The sequence below is a fragment of the Symphalangus syndactylus genome, chromosome 9 (assembly GCF_028878055.3).
Source record: "Symphalangus syndactylus isolate Jambi chromosome 9, NHGRI_mSymSyn1-v2.1_pri, whole genome shotgun sequence".
Taxonomy (NCBI): Eukaryota; Metazoa; Chordata; class Mammalia; order Primates; family Hylobatidae; genus Symphalangus; species Symphalangus syndactylus.
The window spans coordinates 32,313,128-32,336,906 of NC_072431.2; the positions used below are offsets into that span (position 1 = coordinate 32,313,128).

A 23,779-nucleotide genomic window follows, 5' to 3' on the forward strand; every position below is an offset into this window, starting at 1 on the left:
CTAGTCAGCATTACACATTTAGAATAGAACAATTAAACTCAATTATATGTAGGCCAGCATACGTTTTAAAAGATGTGACTTTACGTTCTCTCTAGTTAAGGGAGATAGGAAGAAGAGAGAAAAAAATGATAGGAGAGCCAATGTGATTATACTAAAGCTCCAAGGGGAAACGGTCTCATATTAATACCACTGGTTCGTACGATAATTTTATTAGTCCTTTAGGTTTAAAAAATTAATGATTTTTGAAAAGAAAATAATGGAAAGGGGTTAATAAAATTTGACTTATGAAATTTCTAATCTCAAGTAACATTATATGGTAAAATGTTCCTCCGTTTTGGTATTTTAAAGTATTTTAATACTTAACTAAATTCCACAAGCCCAAGCATTGGTGAAATCCTTTCTTTTTCTCGTGTTGATGGAAAAGGCCTAACCTTACCTTCTGTAGATGGGAAATACTCTCTTATGGTGCTAAAAGGTCGATTCACACAAAGGAATTATCTCCACCTTGTGGTCTTGTGGAGTATTGACTCTAAAACTTAGAACCATTTCCTGAGAAGTCTGTGCTTTCACCCAAGGTCTCATGGTTAGTTGGCGACAGAGATGAGACTATACTCATTTATCCTTGCTCTCCAAGCAGTACTCTTAGCTCCTGTAAATGGGGTCAGATGTTAGTTACAATATTGACAATATTAAGTTTATGATTAGGGAAACCCACAGGCTAAAGGTTTTAGTCTCTAATATTTAGGCATCTCTTTCAGTGAAACTAAAACACAAGGCAGAACATGTATGAGATCAAGTCAGGATCAAATATTAGACACCCATAACTGTATCACAGATAACTTATAAGATAGGATTTAGGCATTGGTTAAGATAAGACAGAGACGGGACCCATAAAAATGGCCATCAGTATTAGTTCATTTGAAAAATCTGCTCCTTTGTCATAGTTACCACTTTTTATCATCAAATCTTAAAGTTATTATTAGGGCAGGGAACCTCTATTGAGTGGAAGGCAGAAATTAGTGTAACAAAGTATAGAAAGCAAGACCTAAGATTTAAGTCGGAGGTCATTTTTTCCTCTGGCCTACACAGAAGATGTAAGAAAGGAAACTGAGAAAAGCCCAGTGTCTAGCACTGAACTGTGACTGCATCATAGTAGATGAGCAATTTTAAATAAATCTCTTGTTGCATGTATGCAGCATGGACATAAAAGTTTCATTCATTCTTTTATCCCATAAACATTGATTGTACACTGTGAAGTGCCAGGTATCACACTGGGGATGCAAAGATGAACAACAGCTATTGTTACTCTCCCTACTACAGAGCTGCTAACAGGCATTTCTTTACATGTGATTTTTTAAAAGTGCTATGCAACCTGCCAGTGCTACAATAGAGGTACAAGGAAACACATATAAATTTTATAATTTTACCTGTCTGTGAGATTTGTCGTTAATTTATTAATCTTCTCTTTATATTTAATTTTGCAAAATCAGAGAGAAAAATATTTCTTTACAGAATGACTTTAATTACATTTTGTATTGTTTTCTTTTATTCCCTTCCTGTTCTTTTAGTAAAGATATCAAATAAAATGCAATCAAAAGTCCAATATTTAGGGACAGATTTTCTAGTTTTTGCATCATTCAAGCTGGACAGTTGCATTTTTTTGGGGGGGTCAAACTTTAAATTCAAACTTTTAGTATAGAGGAACCAAAGAAAATTATTTTAATTAATTTGTATTTCTCGTTAGTGTCTCTTGGAATGAAAACCACTAGACAAGAATTACTTTGTATTGCTTTGAAATGTCCTAAGTGGTGTTGTTTAGAGTTAAGGATAAATTCAGGTATCAGAAGGTTGGGAAATTTTCTGTCATGTCAGGCTGTGGGTGGACCATCCTGTGGGGCAGTGGTTCCAGGAAATGCTGGTATTTAATGTCACAAGGAAGCTGGCAGAATTTAATGAGTGCTAACAGTCTTCACAAGTTCCAAAGCCTACCCTTTGATGGTACATACAGCAAAGCTGACACATCTAAAACATACATTATACAATCCTAGCCATTTAGTGCTAAGAGGAGCCTTGGAGTTCTCACAAACTGAACTTTGGTTACCAGAATTACCTGATGAGTATATTTTAAAACAGAGATTCACAGTTAGGCCTACTAGATTGGAATTCTGGTGACAGGATACAGGAATCTGGTTTTTTAATCGTCAACCCACATGAATCTGAGAGCATCCAGATCTGGATACCAACCACTCTCTAGAACAGAGAAGGGTTGAAATATTTTGCCCTATTGCAAGCTATTCAGTTAGTCTCACACAATTTCATGATGCTGGCAGAATACATGAGCATCCTGAATCACAGTGTTCATATTCTTTTTTTTTTTTTTTTTTTTTTGGAGATGCAGTCTTGCTCTGTCACATGAGCACCCTGAACCAGAGACAAAGGACTTTATTACTCATAGCAATAGCAGTAGCCAGTGTTCAGCATTTGCACTGGCTCCCCAACCCAACCCCCAGTTCCCACAAGGCAATGCAAAGAGGGCCAGATGATACCAGCAAATGAAGTGAGTGTTTTAAACGAGAGGAAACCCGGGCTTGAGGAGCCTGACTCTTTCATAATGGGCAGATGGGGGCAGTAAGGTTTGCTTCGCTTGGGATGAAGACACCTTCTTTGTCCTCCAAAACGGTTTGCTGTACAAATACCCTTGAAAAAATAACCTGAATGAAGGCAATCAATGCCTCTGTTCACAAGATGTGCAAACACATGGGAGACTCAGAGAGATTGTTTCCCCAGAATTACTTAGTCCAAGTCTCTCGTTTTAAGGATGAAATACCTGAGGTCCAGAGAGCTACAGCACTTGGTGATACACTTTACTGGTGGCCACGTAGGGCTTTTCCAAGAGCTCCATTTTTTTTATGCCTATTACACTCATGCTTTCCCAGGTACCCTTGTTCCTTTCTGGCATAGGTTGCCTAGAGCTAGTAAGCTGTCACAGGTGAAATAATTGAACAGAAGGACCTGCTGCATGAGTGAGCAGTAATGACAAAGTACAAATGGTGAGAGCAGGCCAAGAGAGAACTTGAAGTGGAGGCAGTACCAAATTCATCAGCAGTCCAAGTTGCCTTCCCTCATTTTATTTGACTTGCAACTGTAATGAAATGGACATGACACCGGACTTGCATTTAAATCGAATGTGGTCTTTGACTTTGTAAGCAAAGGGAAAATTTTTGAAGATCCTTGCTGTTGTCTATCCCTGCCGTTCTGCTCCCTAAAAGATAAATTACTGTGTTAATGAAAGAGAGCACTGATTAAGCTTTATTGTCGATTTGCTGTAGATATTTTTAGTAAGTGTTAATAGAAAAGCTTTTAAAAATCAATACAAATCTATATAAGCTACTTAAAATCCTTTCTCAAAGTGGGTAATAAATTTAACAAATTAATGAATTAATTACCCTTAAGACCAAACATGAGTAGTATCCATAGCAAGGAAAAATGATGGCCAAAAAAGACAATGGAGGTCCATGTATAATATTTGCCTTTGAGAAGATAAAAAATTGCTAGCTCTGACTTTAATGGCAACTAAAGAGAAATGCTGATGAATGTCCACTCTGTGTGAAGAAAATGTGCAATTTAGAAATCCAAATGCAGTACTACTTACCTCTGGGTACTAATTAAGGAAAACCTTACTGAAAACATCTCAGTGATAACTGTTGACACCACTTAATATATTTTAAAAATTATTTTGTCTTATTTCATATATACTGGCCTGCCTTAGAGCTTTAGCCAGTTACTACATTATAGAACCTTGACATTTATTTTAAAAAATTGAAAATTTCACCAGTCCTCACAGGTATAAATACAACCGTAGCAAAGGTTTTCTTTTTTTAATGGGAGTTATTTTTCTCCAAGATCCAACGTATTTATTACTGTCTGAGAGTTAATACACATGTAATCATGAAATGAGAACTATAATGTCACCTTCAAATGCGTATTCCCTCAGTTCAGTTTTTATTCAAGCCACAGCAATAGTTTTGTTCAAAACGATTCCTCAACAAACCGCCATCTCCCGTAGACATTTGAGGTCACTCATAACTAACCGAACTATGACTCTTAAATCTGTGAATGCCAAAGGATCTGCTGCAAAATGTCTTGAGTACATGCAAAATGTCTTGAGTACATTTAGATGATTAATACAACCCTCTCTCTGCTCAAGGACAAGGACATCCCTGTGCAGGAAGAAGTTGAACCTGCCCCAGTTAGGAGGATTCTGAAATTCAATGCTCCAGAATGGCCCTACATGGTGGCAGGGTCTGTGGGTGCAGCTGTGAACGGGACAGTCACACCCTTGTATGCCTTTTTATTCAGCCAGATTCTTGGGGTAAGTACACAGCTGGACTAGCTTTCTTCTTCTCATACCTTTTATTTTATTATTTTGATAAGTCCGCTCTTTGTTTTCATGTATTTAGCTCTTTTCTGTTAGTTCATTTTTCTCATCTCTAAAGAATGAAAAATTTCCTAAGCCTCCATCACATAGAGGGTAAGAAGGCAAAGCTGAGAACTCTCATTTGGGCTGGCAGGGCGCTCAGAGAGTCATTGTGCCTATTAAAAAAAATGGTACTATCACTGAAAATTTTGTGTTGGAAGTGGGCAATTTTTCTAGTAATGTATGTCAAACCTAATCAAAATGCAAAGTTGATTCACTGAATAATACAAAAGGCTTTTAGGGAAATTTTGATCTTGCTGAACAGCAGAGGTACAAAGTTTGACTTATATAGCAGGTGTTAGTGTTTGATGTATAATTCTCCACTGATTGCACTATTGAAATAGGAATGTGGATAGGAAGCAGAAAAAGAAAGAGAGAAGTAAAATAAGGCATGGTTGAAAACTAAGCTTATTCCAATTTTTCACTTCCTAGAATTTCTTGTATTCTCTATCTGACTTTATTGCTGTAATCATCATAATAACTATGAACATGTATTAGGCAATATCTAAGCACTTTTTATACAATAGTTCATTTAAGTTTACTAACAACCATCTAAGGTAGGTATTCTTGTTATTTCTATTTTACAAAGGAGCAAATCAAGGCACAGAAAGCTTAGGCTAGCAAGTGGTGGAGTTTGGATTCAAATCCAGCCAGTGTAACTGTAGAGCCAGGTTCTAGTAAAATCTTGTCATTGCAAGATTAGTCATCAAAGTTTGATCATGGAAACAGTACTGAAAGATGGCTGACTAGATGCAGGCAGTGTGTGCCTTCTCCATGAAGAGGAATCAGAATATTAGGTAGATACTTACATTTGGAACAGATTTTCTGGGCTAGAACATTAGGATTCATCAAACAAGGGATGGGAAGCACCAGAAATAAGAAAGGAGAGGATCAGAGGCAGCTTACCCAGTTGGGGACTGCCCGAGAGCCACAAGAGGCTTTTGGATATGGGCAAACAGTAAGAGAGAAACATCCAGGGCTCCAAAATGGGCTTTTACAATCTTGGCTATGGGATAAATCCTTGACCCACTAGGGCCTTGTCCCTGACATGAAGAGCTGCCTAAAGATTCCACGGAGATGTTACTCCAAAAGGGAAACCCACACAGAATCACACTGGCATCCAATCCTGGAGCAGCCTCTGTCAGGCATCGTTTTGAGGGCCTAGATACCAGGAATATACAAACATGCACTGCCTCTTCACTGCTCCAAGGAGAGAGAGGGGAGACTAGATAATCCCATTGCCCCTGGGAGGATCCCTGCCACCCTGTTGTGGTCTACTGTTGAGACTGAGTCATGAACAGACTCAGAGTAGTATCATACAAATATCACACTACTGCATGAACCCAAAACCAAAGCCAAAGTATTTTTTAAAAATCTCCCCTACAAAAGCAAATTCAAAAATTGGAACAAGCAACTGATACATCAGATACACAGATATCAATGGAAGGACATAGGAAACATGAAAAAGCATGGAAATATGACACCACCAAAGGACCACAACAAGTGTCCAGCAACTGATAATGGTTTGGCTTTGTGTCCCCACCCAAATCTCATGCCAAATTGTAATCCCCACATGTTGAAGGAGGAACCTGGTGGGAGGTAATTGGATCATGGGTGGGTGGATTTCCCCCTTGCTGTTCTTGTGATAGTGAGTGAGTTCTCATGAGATCTGGTTATCTAAAACTTTGTAGTCTTCCCCCTACGTTCTCTCTTCCTCCTGGTTTGGCCATGTGGAGACATGCCTTGCTTCCCCTTCACCTTCTGCCGTGATTGTAAGTTTCCTGAGACCTCCTCAGCCATGTGGAACTGTGAACCAATTAAACCTTTTTTCTTCATAAATTACTCAATCTCAGCATCAGTGTGGCCTGGATGTGAGAGAAGAGTCAAAAAAGATTATGTTGGAGCTTTAAGATTTAATGACTGCCATGCTGGGTTTTGGACCTGATAGGGCCTGGAGCACCTTTGTTTTGGCCAATTTCTCCCTTTTAGAACAGAAGGATTTACCCAATGCTTGTACCCCCATTGTATCTTGGAAGTAACTAACTTATTTTTGATTTTACAGGCTCATAGTTGTAAGATACTTGCCTTGTCTCATATGAGACTTTGGACTTAGACTTTTGAGTTAATGCTTAAATGAGTTAAGACTTGGGGGACTGTTGAGAAGGCATGATTGTGTTTTGAAATGTAAGAAGGACATGAGCTTTTGGAGGGGTCAGGGGCGGAATGATATGGTTTGGCTCTATGTCCCCACCCAAATCTCATGTCAAACTGTAATCCCCACATGTTTAAGAAGGGAACTGGTGGAAGGTGACTATATCATGGGAGGAGATTTCCCCCTTGCTGTTCTCATAATAGTGAGTGAGATCTCACAAAATCTGATAAAAGTGTGTAGCACTTCCCCCTTCACTCTTTCTTCCTCCTGCTTTGGCCATATGAAGATCTGCTTGCTTCCTCTTTTCTTTCCATCATGATTGTAAGTTTTTTGAGATCTCACCAGCAATGTGGAACTGTGAGTCAATTAAACCTCTTTTCTTCATAAATTACCCAGTGTCAGGAATAGCAGTGTGAGAACAGTTTAATACAGATACCAATCGAAAAGAATTTCTTGAAATGCCAGGTAAATAATTGAAAATATTGATTTTTAAAGATAATAAAATGCAAGAGAAATCTGAAAACCAATACAAAGAAATCAGAAATCAATTCAGGATATGAATGAGAAATTTACCAAGGAGATAAATAGCATTTTAAAAAAATAAGCAGAAATTCTGGGGCTAAAAAATTCATTGAAGGAAATACAAAATACACTTTAAAGCTTAAGTCATATACTAGACCAAGCAGAGATCAGAATTTCAGAACTTGAACACATGTCTTTTGAAATAATCCAGTCAGACAAAAATAAGGAAAAAAGAATAAAAAGAATGAACAAAGCCTTTGAGATGTCTTGGACTAAGTACAGTGACTGAACGTGGACTAAATAAAGCAACTGAACTTATGAATTATCAGTATCCTGAAAGGGAAGAGAGATCAGAAGGTTTAGAAAACATATTTTAAAAAATCATCAATAACAACCTCCCAAGTCTGTCAAGACTGTTAGACAACCAGTTCAGAAGTCCAGTGATTCCCCAGGCAAACACATTATAAAAAGGAATTCACCATTATATATTATGTTCAGAATGTCTAAAGTCAAAGTAAAAGAAAGAATTTTTCGATTAGCAAGAGTAAAGCATCTACTCATCTATGAAGGAAACCCCATCAGACTAATAGCAGACTTTTCAGCAGAAACCTTACAGGCCAGAAGAAAAAGAGATGGCATTTTCAAAGTGCTGAAAGGAAAAAAAAAAAAACTGTCAGCCAAGAATTTTGTATCCTGCCAGAATAAGCTTCATAAGTGAAGGAGAGATAAAGTTCTTCCCAGACAAGCAAACATTTAGAAAAATTATCATTACTAGATTGGACCTACAGGAAATGCTCAAAGGGGTCTTAAACATGGAAACAAAAGGTCATTGCTCACCATCACAACAACACATTGAAATATAAAACTCACAGTTCATATAAAATAATCACACAAGGAAGAAGAGAAAAAAATAAAATGGCATAACAGAATTTCATCAAACTACAAAGACAAAAAAAAACAGAGAAAAAGCAGGAAACAAATAATTTATAAAACCACTTGAAAACAATCAGCAATATGACAGGAGCAAAGCCTAACATATCAATATTAACCTTGAATGTGTGACTCCCAAAAATCTGAGACAGGTCCCAGTTAATTTAGAAAGTTTATTTTGCCAAGGTTGAGGATGTGCACCCATGACACAGCCTCTGGAGGTCCTGACAACATGTGCCCAAGGCAGTCAGAGCACAGTTTGGTTGTATACATTTTAGGGAGACATGAGACATCAATCAACATATGTAAGGTGAACATTGGTTTGGTCTGGAAAGGCAGGACAAGCCAAAGCGGGGAGGGGTCTTCCAGGTCATAGGTAGATAAGAGACAAATGGTTACATTCTTTTGAGCTTCTGATTAGCCTCTCCAAAGGAAGCAATCAGGTATCCCTTTATCTCAGTGAGCAGAGGGGTGACTTTGAATAGAATGGGACTCAGGTTTGCCCTAAGCAGTTCCCAACTTGACTTTTCTCTTTAGCTTAGTGATTTTGGGGGCCCATATTTTCCTTTCACAAATGTAAATGGATTAAATGTCCACTTTTAAATACATATTGGAAGAATGGATTAAAAAATATAATCCAACTAAATGCTGACCATAAGAAACTCACCTTACCTGTAAAGACACATATAGACTGAGAGTAATGGGATATAAAAAGATATTCCATGCAAATGGAAAGCAAAGTTGAGCAAAAGTAGCCATACTTACATCAGATAAAACAGACTTTAAATCAAAAATAGTAAAAAAAAAAAAAGACAAGATAATTATATGATAAATTCAACAAAACGTTATAACAATTCTAAATATACATGAACTCAACATCAGAGCACCCAAATTCACAAAACAAATATAAGCAAAACTAAAGAAAGATAGAGTGATACAATAATAGTGGGAGAATTTAACACCCCACTCACACACTAGACAGATCATCATGTCAGAAAATTAGCAAACAAACATTGGAGATAAACTGGACTTTATACCAAACTTAACAGACATTTACAGAACATTCTACCCAACAACTAAAGAAGGTACATTCTTTTCATCAGGATATGGAACACTTTGCAATATAGATCAGATATTAGGCCACAAAACAAGTCTTAATGAATTTTTTAAAAACTGAAGCCATATCAAGTATCTTCTCAGGCCACAGTGAAATAAAACTAGAAACAATACCAAGAAGAAGTTTGGAAACTATACAAATACATGGAAATTAAACAGCATGCTCTTGAATAATCACTGGGTCAATGAAGAAATTAAGATGGAAATTAGAAAATTTTTTGAAATGAATGAAAATGAAAACACAACATACCAAAACCTGTGGGATACAGCAAAAGCAGTGCTAAGAGGGAAGTTGATAGCATTAAATGCCTACATAAAAAAAAGTAGAAAGATCACAAATTAACAATCTATCATTGCACTTCAAGAAACTAGAAAAAGAAGAAACCAAATTCAAAGTTAGCAAAAGAAAAGAAATAACAAAGACCAGAGCAGAACTAATCAAAATAGAAACAAAAAAAACAAAGGAGCAATGAAACAAAAACTTGTTTCTTTGAAAAGATAAAATTGATAAACTGCTAGCTAATCAAGAAGAGAGAAAATCCAAATAGACACAATCAAAAATGAAAAAGAAGACATTATAACAGATACCATGGAAACATAAAAGATTATCACAGACTATTATGAACACCTACACTGGAAAACTTAGAGGAAACAGATAAATTCCTGGAAACATGCAACCTACCAAGATTAAATCAGGAAGAAATAGAAAACCTGAACAGACTAATAATGAGTAGCAAGACTGAGTCAGTAATAAAAAATTTCCTAACAAAAAAATAAAAGCCCAGGACCAGAAGGATTCACAGCTGAATTCTACCAAACAGGCAGAGAGCTAATACCAATCCTCCTGAAACTATTTTAGAAATCAAAGAGGAGGGAATTCTCCCTAATTCATTCTACAAGGCCAATATCACCTGATACCAAAACCAGACTAGGACATCACAAAAACAGAAAACTACAGACCAATATCTCTGATGAACATAGGTGTAAAAGTCCTTAACAAAATAACTGAATCCAAGAGCACATCAAAAAGATAACACACCATGATCAGGTGGGATTTATACCAGGCATGCAAGGATGGTTCAACATATGCAAAGCAATAAACATGATATATCACATAAACAATATTAAGGGAAAAAATTATCATTTCGATAGATGCAGAAAAAACATTAAATGAAATTCATCATCCCTTATTGATAAATATTCTCAATAAACTAGGCATAGAAGGAACATACTTCAACATAATAAAAGCCATACAAACCAACAGCAAACATCATACTTAATGGGGAAAAGTTGAAAGAATTCTAAGAGCTGGGACAAGATAAGGATGCCAATTTTCACCACTCTTATTTAACATAGTACTGGAAGTCCTTGCCAGAGCAATCAGGCAAGAGAAAAAAAATAAAAAACATGCAAATTAGAAAAGAGGAAGCCAAATTATCCATGTTTACTGATGAAATGATATTATTTATAGAATACCCTAAAGACTTCACCAAAAACTCTTAAATTTAGTAAGTGAATTCAGTAAACTTTCAGGATACAAAATTAATTTACAGAAATCAATAGGGTGTCTATACACCAATATTGATCTAGTTGAGGGCCAAATCATGAAGTTAATCCCATTTACAATAGCTACAAAAAAATACTTAGGAATGTATTTAATCAAAGAGGTGAAAGAGCTCCCTAAGGAGGACCACAAAACACTGATAAAAGAAATCACAGATGCCACAAACAAATGGAAAAACATCCCATGCTCATGGATTGGAAGAATTAATAACATTAAAATGACCATACTTCCCAAAGCAATCCACTGATTCAATGCAATCCCTATCAAATTACCAATGTCATTTTTCACGGAATTAGAAAAAAACAATTTTAAAATTCACATGGAACTAAAAAAAAGAGCCCTAATAACCAAAGCAATCCTAAGCAAAAAGAACAAAGCTAAAGGTATCATATTATTTGGCTGACTAAATTTTTCTACCAAGGTTTACAAATAGACACATAGATCAATGGAACAGAATAGAGAACCCAGAAACAAAGCCACATACCTAAAACCAAGTTATCTTTGAAAAAGTCAACAAAAATATTCATTGGAGAAGTGACACCCTACTCAATAAAAGGTGCTGGAAAAATTGGATAGCATATGCAGAAGAAAGAAATTAGACCCATACCTCTCACCACTTACAAAATTAACACAAGATAGATAGAACACCTAAACATAGACCTGAAACTATAAAAATACTAGAAGAAAACCTAGGAAAAACTCTTCTGGACATTTGCCTAGGCAAAGAATTTAATTCAAAGTCCTCAAAAGCAAACACAACTAAAACAAAAATAGACAAATGGGAATAAATTAAACGAAAAGCTTTTGCCCAGCAAAAGAAGCAGTCAACAGAGTAAACAAACAACTAACACAATTGGAGAAAATATTTACAAACATTACATCTAACAAAGGGCTAATATTCAGAATCTATAAAGAACTCAACTCAAGCAACAACCAAATAATTTCATTAAAAGGTAGGTGAAGGACATGAGCAGATATTTTTCAAAAGAAGACATACAAGCAGCCAACAAACATGAAAAAATGCTCAACATCACTAATCATCATAGATATGTAAATTAAAACCACAAAGAGATACCATTTTACACCAGTCAGAACAGCTATCTTTAAAACGTATAAAAACAACAGATGTTAGCAAAGATGTGGAGAAAAAAGAATGCTTATACACTGCTGGGAGAATGTAAGTTATTACAACCTTTATGGAAAACAGAATGGAGATTTCTCAAAGAACTAAAAATGGAACTACCATTTGATCCAGTAATCCCACTACTGGGCTGTATTAGGGACAGCGTTCTCTAGAGGGACAGACTAATAGGACATATATCCATATATATATATACACACACACATACACACATATATATACATATAGGAGTTTATATATATATAGGCATTTATAGGATATATATCCTATTTTGTGTGTGTGTATATATATATACACACATATATATGGGAGTAATAGGATATATATCATTTCATATATATATAGGAGTTTATTAAGTATTAACTTACATGATCACAAGGTCCCACAATAGGCTGTCTGTAAGTTTGAGGGGCAGGGAAGGCCAGTCTGAGTCTCAAAACCGAAGAACTTGGAGTTCGATGTTTGAGGGCAGGAAGAATCCAGCAGGAGAGAAAGATGTAGGCTGGGAGGCTAGGCCAGCCTCGCTCGTTTACATTTTTTTCATCTTGCTTTATATTCACTGAGAGCTGATTAAATTGTGCCCACCAGATTAAGGGTGGGTCTGCCTTCCCCAGCCTGCTGACTCAAATGTTAATCTCCTTTGGCAACACCCTCACAGACTCACCCAGGGGATCAATACTTTGTATTCTTCAATCAAGTTGTCACTCAGTATTAGCCATCATGTGGGCATATACAAAGGGAAAGAAGTCATTATGTCAAAAAGATACCTGCACTTATATGTTTATTGTCACACTATTCACAATAGCAAAGACACAGAATCAATCTAAGTTTTTATCAACAGAGGATTGGATAAAGAAAATATAATATACCATGGAATACTACTCAGCCATAAAAACGATGAAATCATGTCTTTTGCAGCAACATGGACAGAACTGGAGGGCATTACCCTAAGTGAAAAAATTCAGAAACAGAAAATCAAATGCCACATGTTCTCACTTATGAGTGAGAGCTAAACAATGGGTAAACATGGACATACAGGGTGGAATAACAGACACTAAAGACTCCAAAAGGTGGGAGGATGGGAGGGAAATGAAGGTTGAAAAATTGCCTATTGGGTACAATGTTCACTATTCAGGTGATGGGTGCACTAAAAGCCCAGACTTCAATATGCATGTAAGAAATCTGTGCTTGTATCCCCTAAATATACAAAAATTATAAAAAGTTAATTTTAAAAAAGAAGCTGTTTAAAAAAATGTGATCATGTTTTCTTTTTTTTTTTATTTTTCTTTTTATTTTTATTTTTTATTATACTTTAGGGTTTTAGGGTACATGTGCACAATGTGCAGGTTTGTTACATATGTATCCATGTGCCATGTTGATTTCCTGCACCCATTAACTCGTCATTTAGCATTAGGTGTATCTCCTAATGCTGTCCCTCCCCCCTCCCCCCACCCCACAACAGTCCCCGGAGTGTGATGTTCCCCTTCCTGTGTCCATGAGTTCTCATTGTTCAATTCCCACCTATGAGTGAGAACATGCGGTGTTTGGTTTTTTGTCCTTGCGATAGTTTACTGAGAATGATGGTTTCCAGTTTCATCCATGTCCCTACAAAGGACACGAACTCATCATTTTTTATGGCTGCATAGTATTCCATGGTGTATATGTGCCACATTTTCTTAATCCAGTCTATCGTTGTTGGACATTTGGGTTGGTTCCAACTCTTTGCTATTGTGAATAGTGCCGCAATAAACATACGTGTGCATGTGTCTTTATAGCAGCATGATTTATAGACCTTTGGATATATACCCAGTAATGGGATGGCTGGGTCAAATGGTATTTCTAGTTCTAGATCCCTGAGGAATCGCCACACTGACTTCCACAATGGTTGAACTAGTTTACAGTCCCACCAACAGTGTAAAAGTGTTCCTATTTCTCCACATCCTCTCCAGCACCTGTTGTTTCCTGATTTTTTTAATGATGGCCATTCTAACTGGTGTGAGATGGTATCTCACTGTGGTTTTGATTTGCATTTCTCTGATGGCCAGTGATGAGGAGCATTTCTTCATGTGTTTTTTGGCTGCATAAATGTCTTCTTTTGAGAAGTGTCTGTTCATGTCCTCTGCCCACTTTTTGATGGGGTTGTTTGTTTTTTTCTTGTAAATTTGTTTGAGTTCGTTGTAGATTCTGGATATTAGCCCTTTGTCAGATGAGTAGGTTGCAAAAATTTTCTCCCATTCTGTAGGTTGCCTGTTCACTCTGATGGTAGTTTCTTTTGCTGTGTAGAAGCTCTTTAGTTTAATGAGATCCCATTTGTCGATTTTGGCTTTTGTTGCCATTGCTTTTGGTGTTTTAGACATGAAGTCCTTGCCCACGCCTATGTCCTGAATGGTATTGCCTAGGTTTTCTTGTAGGATTTTAATGGTTTTAGGTCTAACATATAAGTCTTTAATCCATCTTGAATTAATTTTTGTATAAGGTGTAAGGAAGGGATCCAGTTGCAGCTTTCTACATATGGCTAGCCAGTTTTCCCAGCACCATTTATTAAATAGGGAATCCTTTCCCCATTTCTTGTTTTTGTCAGGTTTGTCAAAGATCAGATAGTTGTAGCTATGCGGCATCATTTCTGAGGGCTCTGTTCTGTTCCATTGATCTATGTCTCTGTTGTGGTACCAGTACCATGCTGTTTTGGTTACTGTAGCCTTGTAGTATAGTTTAAAGTCATGTAGCATGATGCCTCCAGCTTTGTTCTTTTGGCTTAGGATTGACTTGGCGATGCGGGCTCTTTTTTGGTTCCATATGAACTTTAAAGTAGTTTTTTCCAATTCTGTGAAGAAAGTCATTGGTAGCTTGATGGGGATGGCATTGAATCTATAAATTACCTTGGGCAGTATGGCCATTTTCACGATATTGATTCTTCCAACCCATGAGCATGGAATATTCTTCCATTTGTTTGTATCCTCTTTTATTTCATTGAGCAGTGGTTTGTAGTTCTCCTTGAAGAGGTCCTTCACATCCCTTGTAAGTTGGATTCCTAGGTATTTTATTCTCTTTGAAGCAATTGTGAATGGGAGTTCACTCATGATTTGGCTCTCTGTTTGTCTGTGATTGGTGTACAAGAATGCTTGTGATTTTTGTACATTAATTTTGTATCCTGAGACTTTGCTGAAGTTGCTAATCAGCTTAAGGAGATTTTGGGCTGAGACAATGGGGTTTTCTAGATATACAATCATGTCATCTGCAAACAGGGACAATTTGACTTCCTCTTTTCCTAATTGAATGCCCTTTATTTCCTTCTTCAGCCTGATTGCTCTGGCCAGAACTTCCAGCACTATGTTGAATAGGAGTGGTGAGAGAGGGCATCCCTGTCTTGTGCCAGTTTTCAGAGGGAATGCTTCCAGTTTTTGCCCATTCAGTATGATATTGGCTGTGGGTTTGTTGTAGATAGCTCTTATTATTTTGAGATACGTCCCATCAATACCTAATTTATTGAGAGTTTTTAGCATGAAGGGTTGTTGAATTTTGTCAAAGGCCTTCTCTGCATCTATTGAGATAATCATGTGGTTTTTGTCTTTGGTTCTGTGTATATGCTGGATTACATTTATTGATTTGCGTATGTTGAACCAGCCTTGCATCCCAGGGATGAAGCCCACTTGATCATGGTGGATAAGCTTTTTGATGTGCTGCTGGATTCGGTTTGCCAGTATTTTATTGAGGATTTTTGCATCAATGTTCATCAAGGATATTGGTCTGAAATTCTCTTTTTTGGTTATGTCTCTGCCAGGTTTTGGTATCAGGACGATGCTGGCTTCGTAAAATGTGTTAGGGAGGATTCCCTCTTTTTCCATCGATTGGAATAGTTTCAGAAGGAATGGTACCAGTTCCTCCTTGTACCTCTGGTAGAATTCAGCTGTGAATCCATCAGGTCCTGGACTCTTTTTGGTTGGTAAGCTATTGATTATTGCCACAATTTCAGAACCTGTTATTGGTCTATTCAGAGATTCAACTTCTTCCTGGTTTAGTCTTGGGAGGGTGTATTTGTCGAGGAATTTATCCATTTCTTCTAGATTTTCTAGTTTATTTGCATAGAGGTGTTTGTAGTATTCTCTGATGGTAGATTGTATTTCTGTGGGATCGGTGGTGATATCCCCTTTTTCGTTTTTTATTGCATCTATTTGATTCTTCTCTCTTTTCTTCTTTATTAGTCTTGCTAGCGGTCCATCAATTTTGTTGATCTTTTCAAAAAACCAGCTCCTGGATTCATTAATTTTTTGAAGGGTTTTTTGTGTCTCTATTTCCTTCAGTTCTGCTCTGATTTTCGTTATTTCTAGCCTTCTGCTAGCTTTTGAATGTGTTTGCTCTTGCTTTTCTAGTTCTTTTAATTGTGATGTTAGGGTGTCAATTTTGGATCTTTCCTGCTTTCTCTTGTGGGCATTTAGTGCTATAAATTTCCCTCTACACACTGCTTTGAACGTGTCCCAGAGATTCTGGTATGTTGTGTCTTTGTTCTCGTTGGTTTCAAAGAACATCTTTATTTCTGCCTTCATTTCATTATGTACCCAATAGTCATTCAGGAGCAGGTTGTTCAGTTTCCATGTAGTTGAGCGGTTTTGACTGAGTTTCTTAATCCTGAGTTCTAGTTTGATTGCACTGTGGTCTGAGAGACAGTTTGTTATAATCTCTGTTCTTTTACATCTGCTGAGAAGAGCTTTACTTCCAACTATGTGGTCAATTTTGGAATAGGTGTGGTGTGGTGCTGAGAAAAATGTATATTCTGTTGATTTGGGGTGGAGAGTTCTGTAGATGTCTATTAGGTCCACTTTATGTAGAGCTGAGTTCAATTCCTGGATATCCTTGTTAACTTTCTGTCTTGTTGATCTGTCTAATGCTGACAGTGGGGTGTTAAAATCTCCCATTATTATTGTGTGGGAGTTTAAGTCCCTTTGTAGGTCACTGATGACTTGCTTTATGAATCTGGGTGCTCCTGTGTTGGGTGCATATATATTTAGGATAGTTAGCTCTTCTTGTTGAATTGATCCCTTTACCATTATGTAATGGCCTTCTTTGTCTCTTTTGATCTTTGTTGGTTTAAAGTGTATTTTATCAGAGACTAGGATTGCAACCCATGCCTTTTTTTGTTTTCCAGTTGCTTGATAGATCTTCCTCCATCCCTTTATTTTGAGTCTATGTGTGTCTCTGCACGTGAGATGGGTTTCCTGAATACAGCACACTGATGGGTCCTGACTCCTTATCCAGTTTGCCAGTCTGTGTCTTTTGATTGGAGCATTTAGCCCATTTACATTTAACGTGAATATTGTTATGTGTGAATCTGATCCTGTCATTTTGATGTTAGTTGGTTATTTTGCTCGTTAGTTGCTATAGTTTCTTCCTAGCCTCGATGGTCTTTACAATTTGGCATGTTTTTGCAGGGGCTGGTACTGGTTGTTCCTTTCCATGTTTAGTGCTTCCTTCAGGAGCTCTTTTAGGGCAGGCCTGGTGGTGACAAAATCACTCAGCGTTTGCTTGTCTGTAAAGTATTGTATTTCTCCTTCACTTATGAAGCTTAGTTTGGCGGGATAGGAAATTCTGGGTTGAAAATTCTTTTCTTTAAGAATGTTGAATATCGGCCCCCACTCTCTTCTGGCTTGTAGAGTTTCTGCTGAGAGATCAGCTGTTAGTCTGATGGGCTTCCCTTTGTGGGTAACCCGACCTTTCTCTCTGGCTGCCCTTAACATTTTTTCCTTCATTTCAACTTTGGTGAATCTGACAATTATGTGTCTTGGAGTTGCCCTTCTCGAGGAGTATCTTTGTGGCGTTCTCTGTATTTCCTGAATCTGAATGCTGGCCTGCCTTGCTAGATTGGGGAAGTTCTCCTGGATAATATCTTGCAGAGTGTTTTCCAACTTGGTTCCATTCTCCCCATCATTTTCAGGTACACCAATCAGACGTAGGTTTGGTCTTTTCACATAGTCCCAAATTTCTTGGAGGCTTTGTTCATTTCTTTTTATTCTTTTTTCTCTAAACTTCCCTTCTCGCTTCATTTCATTCATTTCATCTTCTATCAGCGATACCCTTTCTTCCAGTTGATCGCATCTGCTACTGAGGCTTCTGCATTCTTCGCGTAGTTCTCGAAACTTGGCTTTCAGCTCCATCATCTCCTTGAAGCCCTTCTCTCCATTGGTTATTCTAGTTATCCATTCTTCTAATTATTTTTCAAAGTTTTTAACTTCTTTGCTATTGTTTTGAATTTCCTCTCGTAGCTCAGGGTAGTTTGATCGTCTGAAGCCTTCTTCTCTCAACTCATCAAAGTCATCCTCCATCCAGCTTTGTTCCGTTGCTGGTGAGGAACTGCGTTCCTTTGGAGGAGGAGAGGTGCTCTGTTTTTTAGAGTTTCCAGTTTTTTTGGTCTGTTTTTTCCCCATCTTTGTGGTTTTGTCTACTTTTTGTCTTCGATGGTGGTGATGTACAGATGGGTTTTTGGTGTGGATGTCCTTTCTGTTTGTTAATTTTCCTTCTACCAGACAAGACCCTCAGCTGCAGGTCTGTCGGAGTTTACTAGAGGTCCACTCCAGACCCTGTTTGGCTGGGTGTCAGCACTGGTGGCTGCAGAACAGCGGATTTTCGTGAGACCACAAATTCAGCTATCTGATAGTTCCTCTGAAAGTTTTGTCTCAGAGGAGTGCCCAGTTGAATGAGGTGTCAGACTGTCCCTACTGGGGGGGTGCCTCCCAGTTAGGCTGCTCAGGGGTGAGGGACCCACTTTAGGAGGCAGTCTGACCGTTCTCCAGCTGCGTGCTGGGAGAACCACTACTCTCTTCAAAGCTGTCAGTCAGACAGGGACATTTAAGGCTGTGGAGGTTCTCGCTGAGTTTTTGGTTGTCTGTGCCCTGCCCCCAGAGGTGGAGCCTACAGAGGCAGGCAGGCCTCCTTGAGCTGTGGTGGGCTCCACCCAGTTCGAGCTTCCTGGCTGCTTTGTTTACCTAAGCAAGCCTGGGCAATGGCGGGCGCCCCTCCCCCAGCCTCGTTGCTGCCTTGCAGCGTGATCTCAGACTGCTGTGCTCTGTGGGCATAGGACCCTCCGAGCCAGGTGCGGGACACAATCTCCTAGTGTGCCGTTTTCCAGGCCCGTTGGAAAAGCGCAGTATTAGGACGGGACTGACCTGATATTCCAGGTGCTGTCTGTTTCCCCTTTCTTTGACTAGGAAAGGGAACTCCCTGACCCCTTGCGCTTCCCGAGTGAGGCAATGCCTCGCCCTGCTTCAGCTAGCGCACAGTGCGCTTCACGGACTGTCCTGAACCCACTGTTAGGCACTCCCTAGTGAGATGAAACCGGTACCTCAAGCAGAAATGCAGAAATCACCCGTCTTCTGTGTCGCTGGGGCTGGGAGCTGGAGACCGGAGCTGTTCCTATTCGGCCATCTTGGCTCCACCCTGATCATGTTTTCTTAGCTGAAGTTCACACACACATATACACATAAATCCTTTGAGGTCCACAAGGAAGGAAACCTAGAACTGTCAACTTGTACAAGGTGACACTGCCATTAGGTGATGGGGCCAGGACTAGAGCCCAGGTTTACCAAATCCTAGTCTATAGAATTTGCCAACATATCACGCTGTCAGAGCTTAGTAAATGATAAAAGCTTACATTTTAGTTCCTTACTCCATTTCCTTCTCTCACATCACCTCTCCTGACTGTAAAAATGACCCCACAAGCATGAGTTGTACAGAAAAACCTGGATAATCCACAAACAAAATCAAGTCCGTTGTGTAAGGAGGGCCCCAGCCACCACTGTAGTTTTTGCATTGCCCCCTTGTGGTAAATGAAGAAATCACATTCATTTCAGTAAGGTAGAGAATCGGAAACACCCAACTTTGATAACTGAATTTCTAGTTATATGGTGCCATAACCTTTTATGCTGAAAATCTTTGAAATAATTCATATTTCTTGATTTCCTAGTAGGTACAATATCCAAATATAAAGTGAATCATCTTTTATTCCCTCAACAGATCTGTATTGATTGTCTTCCCCAGACATGGTGCTGGGGACTGGGGAATGCATATCAGTTATGATGCTTTCCCCAGTGGAGTTTTCAGTCTGTGAGGAAGATAACATCAACAAAAAAAACCCCACTCATCATTCAACAAATATTTACCACCTATAGTTTTCCAGGCATTGTAACTAATGTTGAGCACAGAGTAGAGGACAAGAAAATCATTGTGTGTTTGTGTGTTTGCACAAAGCTGACATTCTAGTAGGGAGAAGCTGGGGAAATGCATTTCACTGGGCAATGATGTTAGTGTAGAAGGTGTAGGGAATAGGGTTGGATTGGAAAGAATCCAAGCCTATGTCCTGGATGTTTGCTTTTTAAAAGAAATCCAAAATGTCAGCTTCTTTGCTGATTGTTTCTTTACCTCTTATAAAGGCAGAGTAAAGAATATACTCACCAACTCCACCCAAACTGTGCATATGAGCTGCTGTGGAGAGTTCTGACTTTCCTGTCAGGAGATCTTTCTTCTGAAACTGGCTCTTCTAGTTACTTACCACATCCTGTATGCCCTGGCATCATGTCATACCTCTTCTCCCTGTCTCCATTTCCTACAAAATGAAAGATTTAAAAGATGATCTCTAAGATATCTTCCAGCTCTAGTGGTCCATGAAATGGCTAAGTTAAAAAAAAAAAAAGATTCAACTATAATTGCTGTCCTTCTTGGGCACCTGCTTGGTCATTGGTGGTGACAATATTCTCTGTGTTTCTTCTGGTGACAACCAGAAACCTTAAGATGGACTTAGAGACTTAAGGGCTGCAGGACCAGAGTAGGCAGCATCTAGTTGATGAAATCCAAAGTCTGCTCATCGTTCTTGTTCTCACAGGGTTATATTTGCTAAGAGAATGATGCTGAACAAACCACTATTTTTCCTCTCTGGTAAAGTATGTTGTCTCTTTGCATAATTATCATGTGTTCATTGGTAAACTCATGATGCTTTCCTCTCACAGGGTATAATTGTGAGTCTATTTATAATTGCTCTATTTTCCTTCTGACATACCTAAAGGGCACAATGTGCACATTTGGTGTATTGAGACCACACTGTGGGAATGGACCCAGCAAATGATTGGGCCTTATTAGGAGCCCAGTTGCCAATCTAGCTAAGCCTCAATATTCATGTAAGGCATAATTTGTCTGCTTCACTTTCCCTGTGTCTATTTGACTTAGAAAATGTGCCAATGTTCCAAGCACAGCACTTGGGATGTAGCAGGCTGGGGAAAAAAAAATGGATGTGAGAGTCGCCAGCTCTGGATTAGTAGTAGGTCTCTACTCTGCACTATCTGTATATATTCGGGTGAGTGATTTATCCTTGATTAATTTCCTCATCTGTATAAGGAGCAAGAAAATCTACCTCACTAGGTTGTTTTGAGAATCATAATTCCTAATTTAAGTTAGAGCAGGTTAATCTACACATTTGACATGTGGTACATAGCAAAAGGTTAATGAATGTTAGTTTTCTCCTTAAACAAATTTACCATTACAAAAATAGCAAAGATGTGTGCCAAAACTACAGCTAGCCAAGGAACAGAGGAATCTATGGATGGATAGCCCTTAGAGTTGCATTTCAACAGTAAGAATATACAAAGAACTCGTGGAGCAGAATTTTGTGAAAAAAGATTATGGATAGAGAGATGCCCAATCTTGAATTGGACAGTTGTGTGAATTTTAACATTAGCTAAATGCTCTTTTGTTTTTTAACACTGAGAAGGTAAGTAATATGAAAAGCCAAAAGAGCATACCCAGAAGAAAACCACTGCACCGGAAGCCAAAAACAGGCATTTTCTTATCTAGTAATAACCACTAGCTTAATGAACTTGAACAAACAACTTGATGTTTGGGGCTTTATTTTCCATGTATAAGAGTTAAATGGGAAAATCTGCGGTTCTATAGACCATCGTTATAAAAGGTAACCTTGAGGAATGGGAATGTGGCATCGCAGTTTGGGGTTTCAGGGTATTTGCACAGTAATTTTTAAAATATTTATCTTTAAATTTTTGAATTTTTAGACTCTGTAAACTTATGAGTTAGCTATGCTGGGAAGAATTACTGTGCTACTTTCTGCACCCACTTTTACCAGTATTGAGCACCATGAAGGCCCTAGAAACTTCATCCTACAAACAGTAAAATTTCATTAATTTAGAACCCCTCCTACTCACTTTGCAATTTGCCATAATTTGAACGGGTTACTCTTGCTTTACAAAAAAAGGATTTGTTAATGGAGTAGTACATATAGTTTCCAAGGAGATTTATTTGGCAAATAGTAGGTACTTAGTAAATATTTTTGAATAAATGGTTTCCTTTGAACAACTGTTTGTTGACACTGTTTTAAGGACTCAAATTAATTCAGGAAAATGAATAAAGATGTATTGTATAGCTCTCTAATGCATACTTCTTCTGACCTTCCCAGTTCCCTCACCTGGCCTAAATTACAAAGGTTCTGTTATGCACAAAATCCATTTCACCACAAGGCAATGTCATTGGAGTATGTTCTTTCATTTTTCTTATTGCAACAAGATCCTCAGTTACTTGAACAAATGTCTGTAAATTCAGAATATGTTTGAGTGTAGTTTACTAAGCATTATACACAAAAAACTCCCACTCACAATGGCCATAGTTTTTTAGGGGGTGGGGGAATGTTTCAGCTTCTGGTGAGTTAGAGGCAACAACCTCAATATCAGATGAATGACATTTTTTTCTCTCCTAAGGCAATTCCAGTCAATGCTTTGATAATTTCTTTTTTAATGCTGTATATTCTATAAAACTAATTAACCAGCAAATTACCTGAGTGAAAGTCTTATTTTCTTTCATTTAGTAATAGAGAAAGATATAGGTCAAAATATTAATACAACTTTGAGTTTTGTCCCAGACAACATTTCCAGATCTCGATTCCCTCCCTCCCTCCCTTCCTCCCTTCCTCCCTCCCTCCCTTCCTTCCCTTTTTCCTTCATGACTCCCTCTCTCCTTCCCTCCCTCTTTGCTTCCTTTCTTCCTTCTTCCCTTCCTTCCTCTCTTCCTTCTTCTGTCCCTCCTTCCTTTCCTTCCTTCCTTTCTTCCTTCTTTCTCAGCTTTATTACTTAAATGATTTAAGTCATTTCATCATCCTTTTCATCTGTGTCAATGAAAAACCAACACAATTGCCTAAGAAGGCAAAATAAAATAACAAGACAAAAATTCTGTAAGTCATCACCATTGGTTTTCCTTCACCAGGTTTTCCGCCCCACAGAGGACTGTAGTACATCGTCATCATATTCATAGCTAACTTTCGTTTAACTACTAGCATGTTTAAAGTGGAACCATTATTTAAAAGACTTTATTTTTTAGAGCACTTTTAGGTTTACAGCAAAATTAGAGGAAGGTGCAGAGATTTCCCATATACCTCTACCCCCCTACATGCATAACCTCCCCCATTATCAACATCTCCCACCAGAATGATACATTTGCTACAGTTAATGAACATACATTGACACATCATTATCACAGATCCACAGCTTACATTAGGGTTCACTCTTGGTGTTGTATATTTTATGACTTTGGACAGATATATAATGACATGGTAAGAAAAATTCATTTTAAACATGTAAATAGATTTATTTTTCTATTTATAATAACAAAGTTACTTCCTTGCTTACTATCTTTCCAAGACTTTTTCACTTCCTGATAAAGAGGAACAAAGGTCACAGATCAATGGTGTGTGCCTACTTTTTGTAGCAATGGGCTGCGTATCTCTTTTCACCCAATTTCTACAGGTAAGAAATGTTACTTTTCAGTAAGTGACTTAGTTATTTTTCCTTTTTTCTCATTAAAATGTCTCTAAAATCTCCTTCTTCATGTTTT

At 38.0% G+C, this 23,779-nt stretch overlaps 1 protein-coding gene across 1 annotated transcript in view; it reads left to right on the forward strand.

The window, feature by feature from the left end:
• Window positions 1–23,779, forward strand: part of ABCB11 (ATP binding cassette subfamily B member 11) — a 102,378-nt gene that overhangs the window by 57,402 nt on the left and 21,197 nt on the right. Inside the window, exons 18-19 of the mRNA XM_055291888.2 lie at window positions 4,208–4,372; window positions 23,587–23,691. Coding sequence (XP_055147863.1) covers window positions 4,208–4,372; window positions 23,587–23,691 — 270 coding nt within the window. The remainder of the gene's footprint in view (window positions 1–4,207; window positions 4,373–23,586; window positions 23,692–23,779) is intronic.